Raw genomic sequence first — 18,651 nt, forward strand, 5'->3', positions numbered from 1 at the left:
GCCATTACTAAACTTTGGCTTCAGAATAAGTGCCGTAGTGCTGGTATCTTTATTAATATTGTAAAACAACTACACCTTTTAGAGCAAATGACCATTTCCATACGTCTCCCAAAAGAACTGGGGGGAAACAGTAAGAGAAATGGTGTATTTATTTAGCCAGGGAAAATAATTTTTTTTTAAAAATTGTGTTGCCAAGTATGCATTTTGTGTATTATCTCATTTATGTATGCTACATTTATGCCTTGTGTGTGTAAGTATATGTAAGTGGACGTATGTATGTAAACATGTATGTTCCAAAAAAACTCCAAAAGAGGATGATGAACTAAATTAAAAGTTTATTTTGAAAAATTATCTGATCAATGCATTAATACTGAGGAAATGTGGGGTCTATTTTCATTGCCCACGCCATCAGACCTCCACTGATGTCTTTCACTGTGACATTGTCCAAATCTGATCCGCTCATCTTCTCCAAAACCTGTACCGCCTTCTGAGAGTCGTTACCCAGCTTACAGATCACATACACTGGAGGAGAAAGAGCAGAGGGAACACTTTAACATCAGCTTGGTGATACCATGTCATCTTAATGAGTACATTTGCATCACTATAAAGATTCATCATGGTTCAAATGACTTATTAGCGTCAAGAAAAGGAGGAAAGAACATTTCATGTATGAATATGTTATAAGGTTATTCTCCCAAAAAAGAGACAATATAAACAATAATAAACAATTAAGATTTTAAAATGTTACACTAAAGCTCACACGTGGCTAAATTTAGTTCATGGACAAAGGAAACACAACACAATGAATAACCAGAACATCACTGAAATAACCGTTTGAATATTCATTTTTCTGAACCAGTCCAGCTGCTCAGGTTGACCGGACTTGTTTTGGAAAAGGAGTTACTTAGCAACCCCATTACAACGTGCTCCTAGCTGTCCAAAACAAGCCTCCAGTCCAGCAGTATGAGTGTACACAGCAGACTGTGAATATGCAGGAGTGGCTCTACGTGCCTGGTCATTTCAAACTAACTCTGAATGCTGTTTTGACATGTTACCTGGAGGCCGGCAGACACCTGCCATCTGCTGTTTCAATTCCCCGATTCTCTCTTGGAGTAATTGGATATGTTCAGTCTTCCTCTCATCTAAACTTGAGAGGGGAATGTCTGGTAACAATATAAGGTGAATAATAACAAGGACATGGGAAGCAGCATGAACATAAACAGATAGTGCCATATGATGATAAGATGAGACTGATGTTGTACCTACATCACTGAAAGGATACTGACAGAAAAAGGCAAGTGGCATATGTCCACCTCCACTGGAGGGCGCACATCCAACAAGAGATGGGGCTCTGTGTTGTCCAGTATGGATTTATAATCCTGGAATTACATTATAACAGTCGTAAATGTGCAAAACCAAATAACTTAGTAATTACATGGGTGTGTCTTTACTGTTTGGAGGTATAATAATTAATTTACTATATTTTTAAGAAAGAAGGGAAACTAAAATGACCCTGAGCAACATGTTGAAATGTTGCCTGTATTTGCATTTGGGGAGTAATATGAACATTTAACTGCTTTTTCCTGAAATCACAGGAAGCAAAACTGTTTCAAACTGGAGCCCCTTGCACAATCACTGTTACAGCCCAATCAATCATGATCCCCATCGCTGTGCTTAATGACTCAGCGGGTTTGAAAGCGCCAATTCTGCAGAAACATAAACAGATGCAATCCACTGCAACTGCTCTCTGTGCCAAATAGAACATATTATTCTTTCCCATAGAAAATCTACAGGCACATTTGAACTCATTTCCCATTTGGGGCTGGGTCAGTGCTGAGATATAATCAGTTTATAAATGCACAAGAAAAAGAGAAAATTGTGACTAATCATACAATAATCAGCACTAAATACAGGAAGTCATGCAGGGGCCAACAGTTGAAGTTTATGTTCTCCGTACCTGTACAGTGATCCTCTGATTCCTTGAGAGGAGGTTAAGTTTGCGGCACTGAAACACATGGAAAATCAGAGATTGAGAGTTTTCTTTAACTGTTTTGGATTAAAGGAGAAAATCCAGTTGATGCAAGAAACACCTCTCGTAACTCGAACTTCTAAAACATTCCTTTGTACAGTGCATGACCTCATGATATGAGGTAAGGCCTTTTTTTTTTCTACCAACCTTATCTGTGGCAGCAGAACCACAGAAAGCCTCATAGTCCACCAGCTGGGTCACACTGGGGTTCTGTCCACACACGGCACAGCCAGCTTGCTTGGGGCGCAACTTAATGGACCTGAATCTGGCATCTTGAGCGTCAAACATCATCAGCTGCTGGCCGCAGGAAGCTGGCACATCAGGTCAAGGAAAAGAGAGGCTGTTTTGTGCAAAGTAAAACCAGGATGTTTGATTCAGAGCATACACGGGCATGTCTTCTTTTTGTGTGTGTGTCAAAACATGACGCACTACAGCAAGGTGTTAGGACACGTATTACAATTGAAAACAGAAGGAGGGATAAAGCAGAACTACTCTATTAATTGAGGCTTAATATGAAAGCGCTGCAATCAGAGTAGCTAATGATCCTCACAGGAAAATAAAATGCAGAGTCAGCACAGTCAAGAGAATTCAGATTAAAATATTTCTATCTGTTTTTGCTGGATTTCATCACACAGTTACAAAATAACCTTACCATCTTTAACTGTGCGTCAATGAAAATCTACTTAGCAGTTCTCTGTTGAGTCATCCAGATGACTCGGTAGAGTTCAGATTCAAAATGCAAAGGATACAGCCTTGTCCTGAAGCGATCTTTAGGACCTCCAATGCTTGAAAGCAGCCCATTATCCCTGGGACTACAGGAAAGTGTCACATTTTTTAACAAACTATCATTAAAATGTACTTTTCATTTCAGGGACTCAATGCTTTTAATGCAGGTAGGAAGACAAGACTCACCCACTCCTAACACTCCTCCATCAGAACAGTTAGTAACTGTCTCTGGAGGTGGGGGTATTGGGTACAGGCATCTGTAGCAGGGGCCACCACGATAATTATATACCGTCAGCTACACAAACACACAAAGAAGAAGTTTTTTTAAACGTGGTTGAGTTCAATTGTCTGTAATAGTTGATGGCCTAGCCACATCGATGCAAGATGCCATTCAGTCTTACCTGCCCCTCCATTCTCAGGGCACTCGCTGAGACCAGAGGTTTGCCACTGAGCACACAGGCATCGTTCACCAGATAACGAGTGGGGACATTGTCTGAACAATCAGCTACAATGTCATACATGAGGTCAGCTAAGTCAAGGTGCCCTCACTCAATGAGTTCATAGTACTCTTCAGTAACATGTAAATATTTAAAAACTCGCTCTATTGAAGTACAATGTAAGCATGAATGGTATTTCAGCTGAAAGATTTGATGTCAAAAAAGCCTGTGTTAGGTCTATGCAACAGATGTAGGCTGAATCTTTGCAGCAGGATACTGTTGAATGAGTTGCAAGGCGTTCTCTGGCGAGAGCTGTAGGTGGTAGGGAATACACTCCACTGTTGAGTTCAACCTGGGGAAAGAAGTATTCACATATTGCATTAAAATTCAAACAAACAAACAAGCATTACTTTTAACCATTTCAAATCCAGGGAAAGTGGCAGTTTGGTAAAACAGTACACAAATCACAAACTGCAAAACTTCTGAAGCTAAAGACTGAGTTGCAGAAACTCATCAGTGCAAAAATAACTATCAAATACATGAACTTCACATAAGGCTCTGGTATTTCCAGTGCTATCATGCATATAGTAAAATAACACTCTTCAATTTAACCACAGGGTTGTGTATTTCTGTCACAGCATTAGAACTCAGTCGAAACTATTCTCTAATCAGAGAATAGCGCCCTCATGTGGTCATGGCTCTGCAGCATTTATTTTAACCACAGTGGGCCCACTGTGAGGGGAAAGGCACCAAAAACAGCTGTCTCTAAAATAACATGTTTACACAATATTTACAGAGGGGAGACATACACAACCAAATATATCCTGTGGCCAGACTGAAAAGCGCCAGCATGCATTGCACAGCAAGTGAAGGGTCCAACAACCACAGAAATACCCTAATTATCATAGTTACAGGGCATTTCCTAATCAAATCTGAATACTAACTTCTATGTTTCAGGTCTAGGCAGGAATAAATATCTCTGATGCTCTCCATTACTGTTGTTCTGCTGGGTTATATTGATGCAAATGAGCTTTTGACCTCATTGTATCATACTGGAGAATGTTTCAGCCAATATGTTTAGGCTCAATCAATACCCTTTGATTGCATGTGCAGCAGAAAGAGCCTTAGCCTGGCCCTGGTTCTCCTCTCCATGAAGCACCTGTCTATGCAGGTTACTGAGCTCCACCTCGTCGTAGTCCAGCAGACCCAGGCGCCCTGCAGGGACACAAAGATAGACGCAAGTCAGTAATGATTTCATGTAAATGTCAAAACCTAATGCATTGGGAAACATTGGAAATTAAAATCCAAAATCAGGTTTCAAATGTATTTTTGCATGTTTCTGTTGGACACTATTGAAACATCTTTCTTTCTATTGGTTCGACTTTCCCCAGTAATTTATGTAGCCAAAATACTGGTTCACTTTATCATCAAAAGGTAAGATCATTGTGACCTAAAAATGACATAGATATATGATGACATGTAGCTTTACAATTAAAGGCTGTGAAAAGAGTTAATGACTTAATTTATCTCATACCATGACATGCTGAGCATTACTCAACAGGACTACCTACCAATTCCTGCCGCTGCAAGATACTGTGCCAGAGGGCAGCCAAGTCCTCCACAGCCCACAATAAGTACTGAAGTCTTGGATAAGTTTAGCTGACCTGCAAATATACACATTCATTTTGTTGTTTTGAGTCTCACTCGATGACAGCTTCCAATCCTGATTATCAGTGAATCCATCTTTCTTTACCTTGTACACCCAGCTCAGGCAGGAGGAGCTGTCTGCTGTACCGCAGGATGTCCTCATTGCTGAGAGCTGCTTTGTCTCTCAGAGGGGTTAGAGGTGTCACTTTGTCATGTAGCTCCAGTACTGAGGTATGGCTCTGGTATCACATCAGGGGGGTAGTATCACAAAATTTAAGGAGGCACATTGAGTAAGAAATATAAGAAACATGGCATCACAGCCTTAGTATCTACCTTCCTATTGTACTGAGCTATGTTTATATATATCTCCTTATGTGCATGTATATACATATATATATATAACACATATGTAGAGTCATATGTTTAAAGTTATTTATAAGACACTGATTTTATGTCTTCTCAAAGCATGGGAATATTAAGCATCTGCAAATGTAGATGAATGTAGCTGCTTCCTGAAGACTGATACAATAACCCAAACAATAAACTCCTATGTATAAAAGTGTAGTGCTTATCTTCTCTTTTTCAAGTAACAGGGAACATTTCTTCAGCAGTAGCCCACATCAAATTAGAGATACATTTTAGGCAGCTCACTACTGACTAGCTAACAAGTTATTCATCTGTTTTTCAAGTGATCTGGTATCATTTAATCTGAGACTGATGTTAATTAAACATGCTCTCATGATGCATGGCAGGCTATCTCTACTCACTTTATGTGGATTATACTTGGATACAAAGATGCTGTAGTAAAAATAAACCTTGCTAAATACATTAACGCTCGATGACAAGACATTTTAATAAAGTGTTCCTCTAACCACAGCCTGTTAATATGGACACATAAAAAAGTTTCATTTCAATCAAATTCAACTTAACATTTATTAAAATACCTTTTCTAGTCGTGCCAGTTTATTCTTCAGCGAATAAATCTCTTTCTCTTTCTCCTTTAGCTGTTTTTGCAAGGAGCACACATCCTCGGCCATTTCTGTTGTTAGATAGAAGAACGCGAACTTACTATGAAAGCTTTTTCAAAACAAATGCTGAAACTATTTAGCTTCGATGTAACTCACCCATGAGTATCGCACACAAACTTCCGGGTTGACCACGTGACAATCAGACCACGTGGTTGATGACGCAGCGATCGAAGCGCTTGTGTTTCACAAAGCGTAAATTAAATCCAAAGTCTTCAATAAAGGGTTCTTTATAAAATAAATTAATAAATAATTTTTTTTTAATTAACAAGGTGATACATATATACCATAATAAATATTTTTCTGTTGGGAAAATAGAGATTTGGGTTTTTTGCCGCATTAACAATTTATGTACAGATCAAGTTGTTATTTTAAAGCTGCGTTTCCTCCACAAGCAAGTTCCAGCAAGATTGTCAACCCGACAAAAATAAATAAATAAATAAATAAACAACAACAACTTGATTTTCCGATGTTGAAAATTATGATGCTCATGTCGGAATTTGGTGCTGGACTTAATGAATCATAAGATAAAACGTTTCTTTTTTAACGTTTTATTAATTCATGTATTGCACATCAACTCTAGTGAAATTCTAAACATCATCCTCATAAGCATCCCTGTTATTTGTTGTCACGGAATCCCGTCCTCCCAAATTTAAAGCAGTGAACACACCAAGTCGGAAGGACAACTTCCAAACTCGGAAACTGAGATCATTCGAGGTGCACAATCGTTTTTTTCCTATATGCGTAAAAAGCACAACCTTAATTATCTTTATAGTTAGACTACAATATATGCAAAACGACCTTCATCTTACATGTTATCACAATGTGGTTGTCTGCTGTTGATAGTAGCCTAATCAACCTTAAAAGGTCGATAATTAGTCACTGTCTGTCGTCTTCACCAAATACCAACAGCTCCTGAGAATGGGACATAGCCTACACACTGACTTACTCACAAACATACACACACACCAGCCTAGTGACGCGCTGTGAGCCTCGGGTCCTCCCTCCTGCTCTTCACATGATCTCTAAGCCTTCACAGAGGAGAGAGACGGGAATGTGGAGAGGAGCGTCAACAACGATGGCTGAGCGGAGTCACGGTCTCTGCATTATACGTTTACTTTACTCTGTTGCTGTCTGGATGACATTCCTCCACCGCACATGTGGAATTCCCTGGACACAAGAAAAGGTAAGTTAATCAAGAGAACCTACTTAAATTTGTATTCATAAAGATATAACCACTAAGTCATAATTGCATGTTCAGCCCTGGTTCAGCCATCCAGAAGTAAATGTCCTCAAAACCTGCTACATGCAGTTTGTTTATAATTCTGTTAGACTGTAGCATCCTATTGAATTGGCTCAAATATGGCTTGTAATAGTTAATAGTTTTATTAAAATATATTTAACATGTTGATTTTTGTATTGTAAAGCATATTTTAACCATTTTTTAGCCTTTGGTTAAACATTTTCTTCATTGTATAAAAAAGTACATTTAATTTTGTTTACATTTTTATTAAAGCCTGTCTCCTATTAAGATAAAGATTACCCAAATATTCACAAATAGTTAACAAAAACCTCAGCTCTAAAATCCAATTGAGATTTACATAAAATATTCAGTCTTGATATTCCAATAGCCCTCCCTTTCCTGGCACTGTTGTGTAACTCTCCTGAGATGAGCCTAGGTATGCCTGGCCATTCATATTCCCCTAACTATGTTGTTCTTCCACTCTCCTCTTCGCCTGGTTGCTATGGTAGCACAGTCATGTCATTGATCCTCCAATTGCAGGTCTTGGTATTTATAGACCTTAAATGGACCCCCCTGTAACCCTCTGTGAGCCTCGTGCACCCCAGCTCTTTGGATGACAAGAAAACATTCAGTCTTGGTTACCACATAATTATACCTTTTGTGTTGTACACTGATTACAGGGCTGATGGGCCAGTAAGTCAGTGTTGGCCCGACTCATGCAATGAAGGGCTTTTGCAAGTGAATGTTTGAACATGAATTTAAATTAAAGGATTCAAAATTGTGAAAGAAAAACACTGATTCCTAATAGAATGATTACATGTGATTGAATTTAAGTGTACAACAAGCAAAACGACAAACAAAAGTGTTGGTTCTGACATCTTAAATGTGATAGTTGCTGTGTTATGTCAATTTGTGTTTGAGGTTAATATGATTGCCATTTTTACTTCATTTTGATATTTGAACAACCAAAAAATTCAATGATTGGTCAAAATAATAATGATTATTAAGGCTATAGTCACCTTGTTTCAGTAATAACAGTATGTCTGTAAATGGAATCAAATTGAGGGCCTTTGATTGGAGAGATTTAAGCAGTAGAGAATGCATAGACAATGCTCTGATATTCCCTATCAGCTCTCTCTCCTGGTCTCTGTCTGGCCTCTTATTTCAGTTTGTTTCCAGGACAACCATCGTTCACTGCAGGTGAACTTTGAGACCAAACGGAGCCAGGGGATCAGGGGATCAATATGTTTTCGTAAACCATGACTGTTATGAAGCAAGCATGGAAGCAATCCGCATAGTTTGAAACCTGAATCCAAATTCAAGTTGTTTGATGTGCTATTTTGCACAAATGTGTATTCTATACAGGAAGTCAGAGTAATGGCATGTTAACAAGCACACTTCTCTTTCCATCAGATCCCTGCTTCCCTTAAAGAGCTCTTGTGTGTTTAAGCCATTCAATCAATGTCTATTCACATCAGTCTTTCTTTTGTGTCTCTTTCCGATGAGGTGTTAGAATGAGATTCACAGCTTGTCTGAAACATTATGTTTGATACAACCAAACCACAACATCACATAGTTGCTTTTACTTCACTACTGTTTGTCATTATTCAAATTAGGTATGTTATATTAAAGCATATGACTGTGAAACTCCTTTTGAATGAATTTCCAACCAGATGTCTTTACAGGAACTAGAACATTTAAATGAAAATTCCACTGTTGTGAGATTAAGTGACTGATTTAACCTCTGTTATGTGTCATCCACATTATTGCTTAATCTATACACATCGTATGAGAACATTTGCTTCTTTCATAATACATTGTCAACATTTTAACTGAGTCATGGCTAACCTTTAGGAAATGGTACTTAGTTTTACATTCTGTTTGCAAAATGGCAGGTATTAACATCCCATCTGAGCACAGAACTGACCTTTACTGAGGATTATTTGATAGAAACTGATGCCATATACATAAATTAAATGATCTTGTCATAGTATTTCTAACTACACTTTATTAATTTACTTCATTAATAGGAAAAGATTTTTCAAGATTTACATTTTCAAAATGTGTTATCTTGGTTTGTTTCCTCTGTTTCTTTTCAGTTCCATCACAGAGCTCTAACTCTAACTCAAGATGAAGTCCAGACCGCCCTGTCTCACACGGACCTAAACCAGATGTGGCAGAGGGACCTGAAGCCGCTGCTGGTTACCAGGTACCCAGGCTCTGCAGGCAGCCTGGCTGTGCAAGAGGTGAGTTTGCTCGCAGGGTAACATGCCATGGCTTGACACTTTTTAAAATACAGAAACCCTCATAGCTACAAATACAGCTGGAAAATGAACTGTCATGATATAACACTAATTGAAAAATGATGCCAAAAAATAGAAAACACAATTCTAATGGCAACCTTGTGGCAATTAAATGCATGGAAAGCAACCAGTATCACACTGATTTACACTGGTTAGCAAGTTTTCAAAGCTTTTGCCACCATTTCATAATCTTAGGCAACATGTTACTTTTTTTCCAAAGTTCAATTGACAGAGACTTGGGTCAAATAATATTTGGAGTGCATAACCTGTAATTATTCTAATTACCTCTAAGGTATGTACTGAATGTATTTTCATAACACGTCATCTCTGTGTGTTTACAGCATATTAAAACAACCCTTGGTTCCCTCGGAGCAGGCTGGGAAGTAACAGAGGACAAATTTATGTCAGTGACACCCTATGGCCAATTGCCTTTCACAAACATAATAGCCACCCTGAATCCATCAGCCAAGCGCCGCCTGGTTCTGGCCTGTCACTATGACTCCAAGTATTACCCACCACAGTTCCACGGTTTGGAGTTCCAAGGTGCCACCGACTCTGCTGTACCCTGCGCCATGATTCTGGAGCTGGCACGCGCCCTGGACACAGAACTGACAGCACAGAAGGTTGTAACCTGGCATTTGTCTTACTATACAACATTTATAGCCTTCTTTAAAGGGTAAATGAGGCACAACTGGTTGAGCTAGTTAGGGTTGAGTAAGGCTTTTCAATAAGACTCATGCTAGTTGTAGGTGTGTGTTACTTTTTGCAGTTGTGTCTGGAATGGAGGGCATGTAGTCATGGGTCATAGGCAAGTCATAGAGTAAACATCAATAGCAGGAAGCTCTAGAAAGAATGAGGCAAGCAAGGACGCAACTAAGCAATAGATAGATAGATAGATAGATAGATAGATAGATAGATAGATAGATAGATAGATAGATAGATAGATAGATAGATAGATAGATAGATTAAACTTGGAAAGTCAGCACTTTCTGTATAAAAACTGTAATTTTTTTTTTTTAACGGTCCCTGGTCGTTCCAAAAACAAATCAGTCATAAGGACAGCAATTAGTATTCATGAAGCTTGCTCCTCTGGCCTTTCCTGTTTCACACTTGAGCTTGGACACATATCTAGTGAGTGGACAGTGACAGGGAGAGATCAGCCAGGGGACATGTTTATCAGACTCAGCTGTCTGTCACAAAGGTCACTGTGGGATTGCACATCACAATGAATACAAATGTATCAGTTGTCCTGCAACTACTGCATCATCATTGTTGTGGTTTATAAAGGACAGAAAAGAAAATGAAAAGTGTTGCTGGAGAATATGTAAAGGAAAGAGTATTAAACTATTATGTTCCATTAAAACGGCCTGGGGGGGAGAAGTACATTTGTGTGCTTTGTAGTTGGTACTGTGTCAGTGTAGCACCAAAACCACTAGATGGCAGCGTAGTTCCAAAAATGCAAACTGATTGTTTCTACCTTCCTCTGAAATAGAGCTCCAGTTCGGACCTGACCCTGCAGTTGCTTTTTTTTGATGGGGAGGAGGCTCTCTTCCAGTGGTCTGCTACAGACTCCCTGTATGGCTCTCGCCACCTGGCTCAGAAGATGGAGAACACCCCTCATCCAGCCGGAGCCACAGACACCAACCAACTACACGGCATAGTACATCACAGTTTACTTACTCATATCTGCCCAAACCACTTAGGATTATCTTAATCTCATAATCACAGTCAAGTTCATCCCTTTGTTAGCCAACATCATCTTCGGTGCAATTAACTTAACCCTGATGTCTCTGAAACACACAGACCACACAGAATAAAATCTGGGAGGTGAATGTCTTTAATAGTTTGTCTTCCAAATATCTCAAAGCCCTCTTCTTTAATCATCTGGGAGTGTTGGGCGTTTGACATCAAGAATAATTTATTCAACAGTTTATGATAAGAAGGTGTCACATCAATTGGGGCATGATTCTTCATCTAGCTGTGTGGAGATAATACAACTTTGTATCATCATATTTATACATTCCTTTGTGGACAGTCAGAGATAAGGCCGACTATATCTTAAAAAACCTTGTGTGTGTGTATGTGTGTGCATGCAAGCATATCTTGTTTGTCTTGCTAAGATTAATGGGAGCATTGATGTCAGTGTGTTGCACAACCACACCTCAAGGCAGGGGTCCAGAGGTGTGGGATTATTATGAGAAGGGTTGTGGAATTATTTTAAGGATGTGTATAGAGTTTCTCATGACAGCATAATTCTTCTGTCCCCCTCTCTGTTTTTATTTTCCTTCAGGACCTGTTTATGTTGTTGGACCTGATCGGGGCGCCTAGCCCTCGCTTTGGAAACCAATTCCCCAGCACAGCTAAGTGGCTCACCAGACTGCAGAAAATAGGTGAATAATCAAATGTGAAAACATTATTGATCCAAGTGTTCAGGTCTGTTAACTTTGATAAAGGTGTGCTGCATAAGACATTGGTCACTTCAAGTTATTGTATCAGCAGTCACAATTCTTGCTCTCATAATGCTCTCATAACCTGTCATGCCTAAATTTGTTGGGTAATTGAATGTCGATACACTGGCAAAATAAAGTAAAACATGGATGGACCTCAGCATAGTTTTTCCTGTCCACAATAATTCACTACCTTAAAATTGTGTCTCCTGTTAATGTTCAAACTCGACTTCGATCACTTATTACAATAATGGACTCTGCCTTAATTGTGTATTGATCCTTGCTTTTCTTATTGTTTGAGTTGCTTTGTTTGTAAAAGTTGTTGTGACATGTTGCTGTGCACCAATCAACATTCATCATCATTTGAGTGAAAATCCGATGACATCTGTGGGGTTGTATATCTAAACCAGTGGTGGACAGTAAAAAAGGAAATGTACTTAAATACTATACTTAAGTACAGAGTATCTGTACTGTACTTGAGTATTATTTTTGGGGGGAACTTATTACTTTTACTCCACACATTTGAAAGACAAATACCGTAGTTTTGACTCCACTGCATTTCTATCCATGCTCTAATTACTCACTACTTGTGCTTTGAAGTCAGCTAATTAATTTTCTTCTCCTCTCTGAAATCAGATCCCAAAGACTGTAAACTGTTCATGTACTTACATTTGGTTTGCCTAAATGGTGTAGCCGTACCTCAGTTGAGCGTAGAGCAAATGCAGACCCAACGTTATTCAGATCAGTTTGTTCATTTAGTCGTGGTAATGATCGCTTTGGCCGAGAAGGATGTTGATTCTCTACCTGAGTATCATGGCCATATTTTTAGCCTACGTTTGGGGTTTTTGAAATAAAGAATGATTTGTATTGTTGTAAACCTCTGATCTGTTTACCACACAAACTTCATCACAGCCTATAAAAAATCTAACCTGAGAAAGCATGATGAGGTCTGTAGCTAACAAACTTGTTTTTATTCCAGGTGAACATTTTAAACCAACTTGTCTGTTCTTGTAGTAACTTAGTTTATATTTCATGGTAGACTTTTTAGATATGAAATTATGTTTTCTAGATAAACATAACTTAGCAGAATTTTCACCCATGAATTCTTGACTGCACTCATGCTTTGTGAAAATATGTTTTGAGATATTTTTAAAAGTACTGTGAATACTTAAATATTTTCAAAAGCAAGTACTCCAGTTCTTCAACTCAAGTATTCATTTGACTGAACAATTTTCACTTTTATTGGAGTAATGTTTGACCAGGAGGATCTATACTTTGATTCAAGTAATAAAGACGTTCACTTTGTCCACCACTGATCTTAACTGATCATTGCTGATCAACTACCCTCACATAGTCCTGATTCAAAAACATTCATATCTAATATGTTATTTCTCTTTTACGCTGTCCTCTCTCTCTTGTTCCCTCAGAAAAGCTTCTCCACTCCATGAACCAGCTTGTTGATCACCCTGACATGGTGGAATATTTCTGGCCTAATCACCCTATTGGCCAAATACAAGATGATCACCTACCATTCCTAAACAAATGTAAGCACACCTAATAACAAACTACAGCAAATAAGATTATGAGTTCCTCTGTTGGATGATGCTAATTCTGTGCTTCTCTGTCAGCTGTACGTGTCCTTCACCTCATCCCCTACCCGTTCCCATCTGTGTGGCACACGTTTGATGACAATGAGCATAACCTGGATCGCTCCACCATTCAGAACCTCAACAAAATCCTGCAGGTTTTTGTTCTGGAGTACCTCAATGCCAGACCCACTGTCACTTCAAACCCACAGAATGCCCCTTAAAAGAAGGACACCAAAATACAGCTTTCTTTTCCATTTAAATGTTCCAGTGTAAATATCTCAAGCTGTTATTTTACAGACTGAAACAATCACTGGTAAAATGTTTAATCCTGGACCATATATCGGATTTCTAAGGTTAAGACACAACTCTAAAAACAACAGAATAGAGTCAACTGTGAAACATACAGAGCATATGTTGACAAAATGTTGTAGGGACATGATGATTACATAAATATCTGTGAAATTCACATGAGACGTGGATACTAAGAAGCTTCATTTGCTTTTCAACCCTTAGTCTCCAGCAACAAGATCTAGACACAGGGTCTCCTGTGTGTCTTTAAACTACACTGCTCTCTTTCTATCAGCCTTAGTCCCCTCATTTACACTGTGAGGATGCTGTAGTGCGAGTGAAAATGTCTTGGATTTGGTAGAAGGGAAATGGGCAGACTTGAGGGGATGAAAGACTTTGAGCGTTTAAAGTGCTTTGAAATCCATATTCTGTCAATTTCTCTCGCAGTGTTGGAATACTCTTACTCATTGCAAGTCCAAAGCTGCTGTTTTTTCTTTCTTAATTTCTTCAAGGATAACTAAAGCCTAAATATACTTCCTGATTGTCATGTTACAACAACCAAAAACATTGATCATTTATGATGTATGATATATATATATATATATATATATATATATATATATATATATATATATATATATATATATATATATATATATATATATATATATATATATATGTATGGGAATTTGACATTTTCTCTCCTGTAGCAAATCTGTTCAGTGTGTACAGGGCAAACTAGTCAGCAACAGGAAGTGTGTCTGTTTCAGTAGGGTTACACCTTTAGCCTTTCATATCCTGTCATCTTAGAGAGTGAAGTGGATAACTTCCCGTGCTAATGTTTCACGTGCCTGCCTTTGTTTGTATGACATTATAAGCCTGTTATTTAATGTAGATCCCAGAATAACATACTGTGCCAAAACTGGACTTCCTGTATTTTGAGGCTGAAATAAATGATCATGCAGAGTTTGCTTGTTTTTGAATGTCTTTGTTTTAATGTGGAAATACAGTTTGGTCTTGCTCTGATGTTTTAATCTGGGATTATTTATGTTGGCTGTTTGTCCGAGGAAGTGTTAATGTTTTTTGTAATTCTAACCTAAGACAGCAAAAGCCCATACCAGTCTTCCAATTTTGCATCTGGTGCTCCCGCTCTTGGCCTGAAATCTTGGGTTCTCTCTTCCTCAATAGACCAAACACCCCTTTCATCCCTCCGCCTCACCTCGACAACAATCCCATGATTCATTTAATCCTATCAGGGAGGACCTCCCCTGAATTCCTCACCACCCAAAATCTCTTTCAGTCTAACCCGCTCCCGTGAGAACTGAACACCCCTCTGGCTCTCCCATTAGCTGCAGTTAGAAAGGTTTCTGATGCCTGGCAACAATGTCAACCAACAAACTGTTTATCTCAACTGGAAGGAGATTACAAGTATTTGTGCTGGCAAGCCATTAGTCACTCAAATCTGCAGTGCTTTGAACAGTTGTAATAAAATTCTAGAGGGTAGAGAAATCTGTGATTTGAGCGTTGACTGACGTAAAAGTAGTTCTATTTCTTTATTTCATGTGCTGCGTTTATCACGCTCAACCTGACTTCTTTCATTCTTGTTTTTGTCAGTTTGGTGTTACATTTCTATATAAGCTTACATCAGTCATTTAGCCTCACATTCACCATCAGAATTACTCGACTGAAATGGAATCAAGACAATATATTTGAGTATCTATAGTCTGAGAATAAGATTCTATTAACAGGAAGCCTTTGTTCAGTTCCAGGAGCGGGAATATATGCAAGTTAGGACAAGGGAAGGGATTAGAAGTGGGGCAGATTGTTCTGAGTAACTCTATTTGGACTTCCAGTATATTTTTGTCTGACTGCAAATTGACATGTACCTGTGTTTTATAACAGCTGGGTGTTTAATCTGGAGCTGATTACAGTGCAGTGCAGTGCACAACAGCTTCCAGCTGTACAGTAATGAAATAATTGGTAAGTTAGGGACTCTCCCATGCAAGGTGTATGTCGGATTGTTGAAAACCATAAAGACAGGAGAGGTCGTCTAATGTCAGAGACCATAAAACTTTCAAACTTGACAGCATACCCAGAACATGCTGGGGCTCTTCTGAGATACGGATGACAGCAGCAACACGATGAAGCAGTACAACCCTATGTGATCACATTCTATATATCATGTATGTCTGTCTGTATGCATGTATATGTTTTTTTATTTGACGTTTTTTGCAAAAGTTATCAAAAATATGAAATATACACTAGCAGTCAAAAGTTTGGACACATCTTCTCATGCAACGTTTTTTATTTATTTTAATTATTTTCGACATTGTAGATTAATACTGAAGACATCAAAACTATTAAATGAAATGGTTTTGCCATTATATGGATTACAGTCAAATAGGGCTATCCATTGTGTACTAACCCTACCTCTGAATAACACAACTGATGGTCTCAAACACATTAAGATGGCAAGTCATTCTACAAATGAACTCTTGACAAGGCTCATGTTAATTAGAAATCATTCCAGGAGACCACTTCATGAAGCAGACTGAGAGAATACCAAGAGTGTGCAAAGCTGTCATGAAGGCAAAAGGAGGCTACTTTAAAGAATCCGTCATATAAAACATATTCTGGTTTGTTTAACATTTTTTCGTTAATTAAATAATTCCATATGTGTTCTTTCATAGTTTTGATGCCTTCAGTATTAATCCACAGTGTTTGAAATCATTAAAATAAATAAAAAACATTGAATGAGAAGGTGTTTCCAAACTTTTGACTAGTAGTGTATATTACAAAATTACTTTCAATATGAAATATGAGGACAAAAAAAGTATCTGTAAACCATCTCTCGCATTGCTCTGAACTGATTTTACACTGCAACTGGGTCAGTCGTCTGGCTCCTCTCTTGCCCACAATTCAATTTCCTGTCATTATTAAATTAGGTAATGCTCTTTGAATTAGTTACTAATGCTACGTGATGCATTCTTGTGATCATGCTTATACCAGTGTTATAGGGGATTGTAGGGCAGACTGTTCGGCTGCTTACATTACTTGCAGAGAAGAAAGTGACCAACAGAGAGCAGTAGTGAGTCATGTTTGTATGAATTGGACAGAAAGAGTGGGCTACCTGCTACTTGAGATGTTTTTGTTATATATCAAATCCTTATTCATTAAATAAAGATTCAGTAAAGGGAGTTTATATAACACTAATAAATTTATAGCATATCAGTTAGGAAGGATCAGTGTGTTGTTATCCTCTGTATAGTGAAATAACATTTTAAGTTGAATTTGAGAAAGTTGGCCTATTCCCAGACACACACACCAACCCCATAATTCACCATTAGAGTTATAATAATGGATATTTTGAGTCCATTCGTGCATAACTTTATTCAGTCAACCTGTGGGAAGCACACAGGCTCATACGTCCATGCCTCCAATTTCAAAAGAGGGCGGTGAATACACTGAAATTACCAATATAGTACGCTGCATTCAGGTACCCTCTGAAATTATTAGATATCAAATCCTATACCTACATGCACTATTTGTTTGAAGGGGACCTTATTTTAGAATTTAAATAATATTGATAATTACAAGCAAATGAGAAGAGGAACAAATGAAGATGTGTTGAAGTGATGTGTATACAACGATAATTAAACTCGAGGTATAATCTGTCTGTGCTCAGCTGAGATGTGGTATCCTTCCTCTAGCATTAGGTTGCTTCCACTCTGTTCCAGAGGAGGAGAGAAAGTGTTCCTTGTGTGATCTGGAGGAAGTTGAAAATGAAATGCACTTTTTATTCTACTGTCCTTCATATCATGATCTCAGGTGCCTCTTTTTCAACAAAATATCAGAAAACTGTCCTGATTTGTTTTCCATGTCTGATGAAGAGAGACTTCAGTTCCTGTTTACTCACAAAGTGTTTCAGTTTGCTCAGTTTGTGTTAAATGCTGTTCAGCAGCGTAGGAGCACAGTCTATGTTCTTTAGTTGTTGTCACTGTCAAATGTCTGAAGTGTACCACTGTGCTTTTTAACTTCTTTAGGTCATTGTTGGACATGTGCAGTATTGTAACTGCTCTTCTTCCTTCTATTTTTCTTTTTCTTCTTATGTTGTGGCTCCTGTCTTGTTTTGTTTTTGTAGTGTCTTGTAAGTCCGTATGGGCTGGGCACCTTAAGGTGCACGACACGATGAATAATAAATAAACTAAACTAAGATAAGATAAGATAAGATATACTTTATTTGTCACCCGTTGGGGGGAATTCTTTTGATACAGCAGTTTATAACACGGGACAGGGGAATACAACAATGTACTAACATAGTTAAAAAATATATCAACAGTAATAATAGCAATGACAAGGGTAAAATATAATCGAATAAAATACAATAGAATAGAACAGAACAGAACAGAATAGAATAGAATAGAATAGGATAGAATAGAATAGAATAGAATAGAATAGAATAGAATAAAATAAAATAAAATAAAGTAAAAATAAAATAAAATATGGCAACTGTTACAGATATATACACACTATGTACACTTCTATCTGATAAATAGATAAGGTAAGTTATTGCACGATAATATGTGAATATGACCAAGTCACATAGTAACTTTCATGTAGTGGAAGAATGAAAGATGAGAACAGATGATTAACGGGACACAGCAGTGCTGGTGTTCAACAGTCTGACTGCTGATGGGATGAAGGATGATGGGATGAATAAAACTAAACTAAACTATAATCCTAGTTTTAACACTTTGAGACTTAAAACTTTAAGAATCAATAATCCAATTAAAACAATCACAACTATTAAATCAAGTGTGTTGCCTATAGACATATTTATTTGAAGTGGGTCTGAAAGGATCAGGTTTTCTTACGGCTCGCTAGGTCCTCACATTGCACCGAAAGGCAATTTTCCCA

The 18,651-nt window shown here is 38.0% G+C and overlaps 2 protein-coding genes across 2 annotated transcripts; one reads left to right on the plus strand and one right to left on the minus strand.

The window, feature by feature from the left end:
• Positions 1–314: 314 nt before the first annotated feature.
• Positions 315–6,090, minus strand: mocs3 (molybdenum cofactor synthesis 3). Its single transcript, XM_034675725.1, has 14 exons — positions 5,964–6,090; positions 5,784–5,878; positions 4,946–5,078; positions 4,764–4,856; positions 4,287–4,407; positions 3,470–3,544; positions 3,157–3,274; positions 2,942–3,050; positions 2,779–2,841; positions 2,177–2,340; positions 1,958–2,005; positions 1,283–1,379; positions 1,056–1,163; positions 315–522 (listed from the first exon to the last, which is right to left on the minus strand). The coding sequence occupies exons 1-14, from the start codon at positions 5,965–5,967 to the stop codon at positions 365–367; spliced, it is 1,386 nt and encodes a 461-aa protein (XP_034531616.1). The 5' UTR covers positions 5,968–6,090; the 3' UTR covers positions 315–364.
• Positions 6,091–6,517: 427 nt separating this feature from the next.
• On the plus strand, positions 6,518–14,346 carry LOC117806711 (glutaminyl-peptide cyclotransferase). The gene is made up of 7 exons (XM_034675726.1): positions 6,518–7,050; positions 9,207–9,353; positions 9,752–10,033; positions 10,903–11,070; positions 11,701–11,800; positions 13,285–13,401; positions 13,486–14,346. Exons 1-7 carry the CDS (start codon positions 6,883–6,885, stop codon positions 13,665–13,667), a joined length of 1,164 nt encoding a protein of 387 aa, XP_034531617.1. The 5' UTR covers positions 6,518–6,882; the 3' UTR covers positions 13,668–14,346.
• The last annotated feature ends 4,305 nt before the right edge of the window (positions 14,347–18,651 follow it).

This window comes from Notolabrus celidotus, chromosome 22 (genome assembly GCF_009762535.1).
Source record: "Notolabrus celidotus isolate fNotCel1 chromosome 22, fNotCel1.pri, whole genome shotgun sequence".
NCBI classification, from domain to species: domain Eukaryota; kingdom Metazoa; phylum Chordata; class Actinopteri; order Labriformes; family Labridae; genus Notolabrus; species Notolabrus celidotus.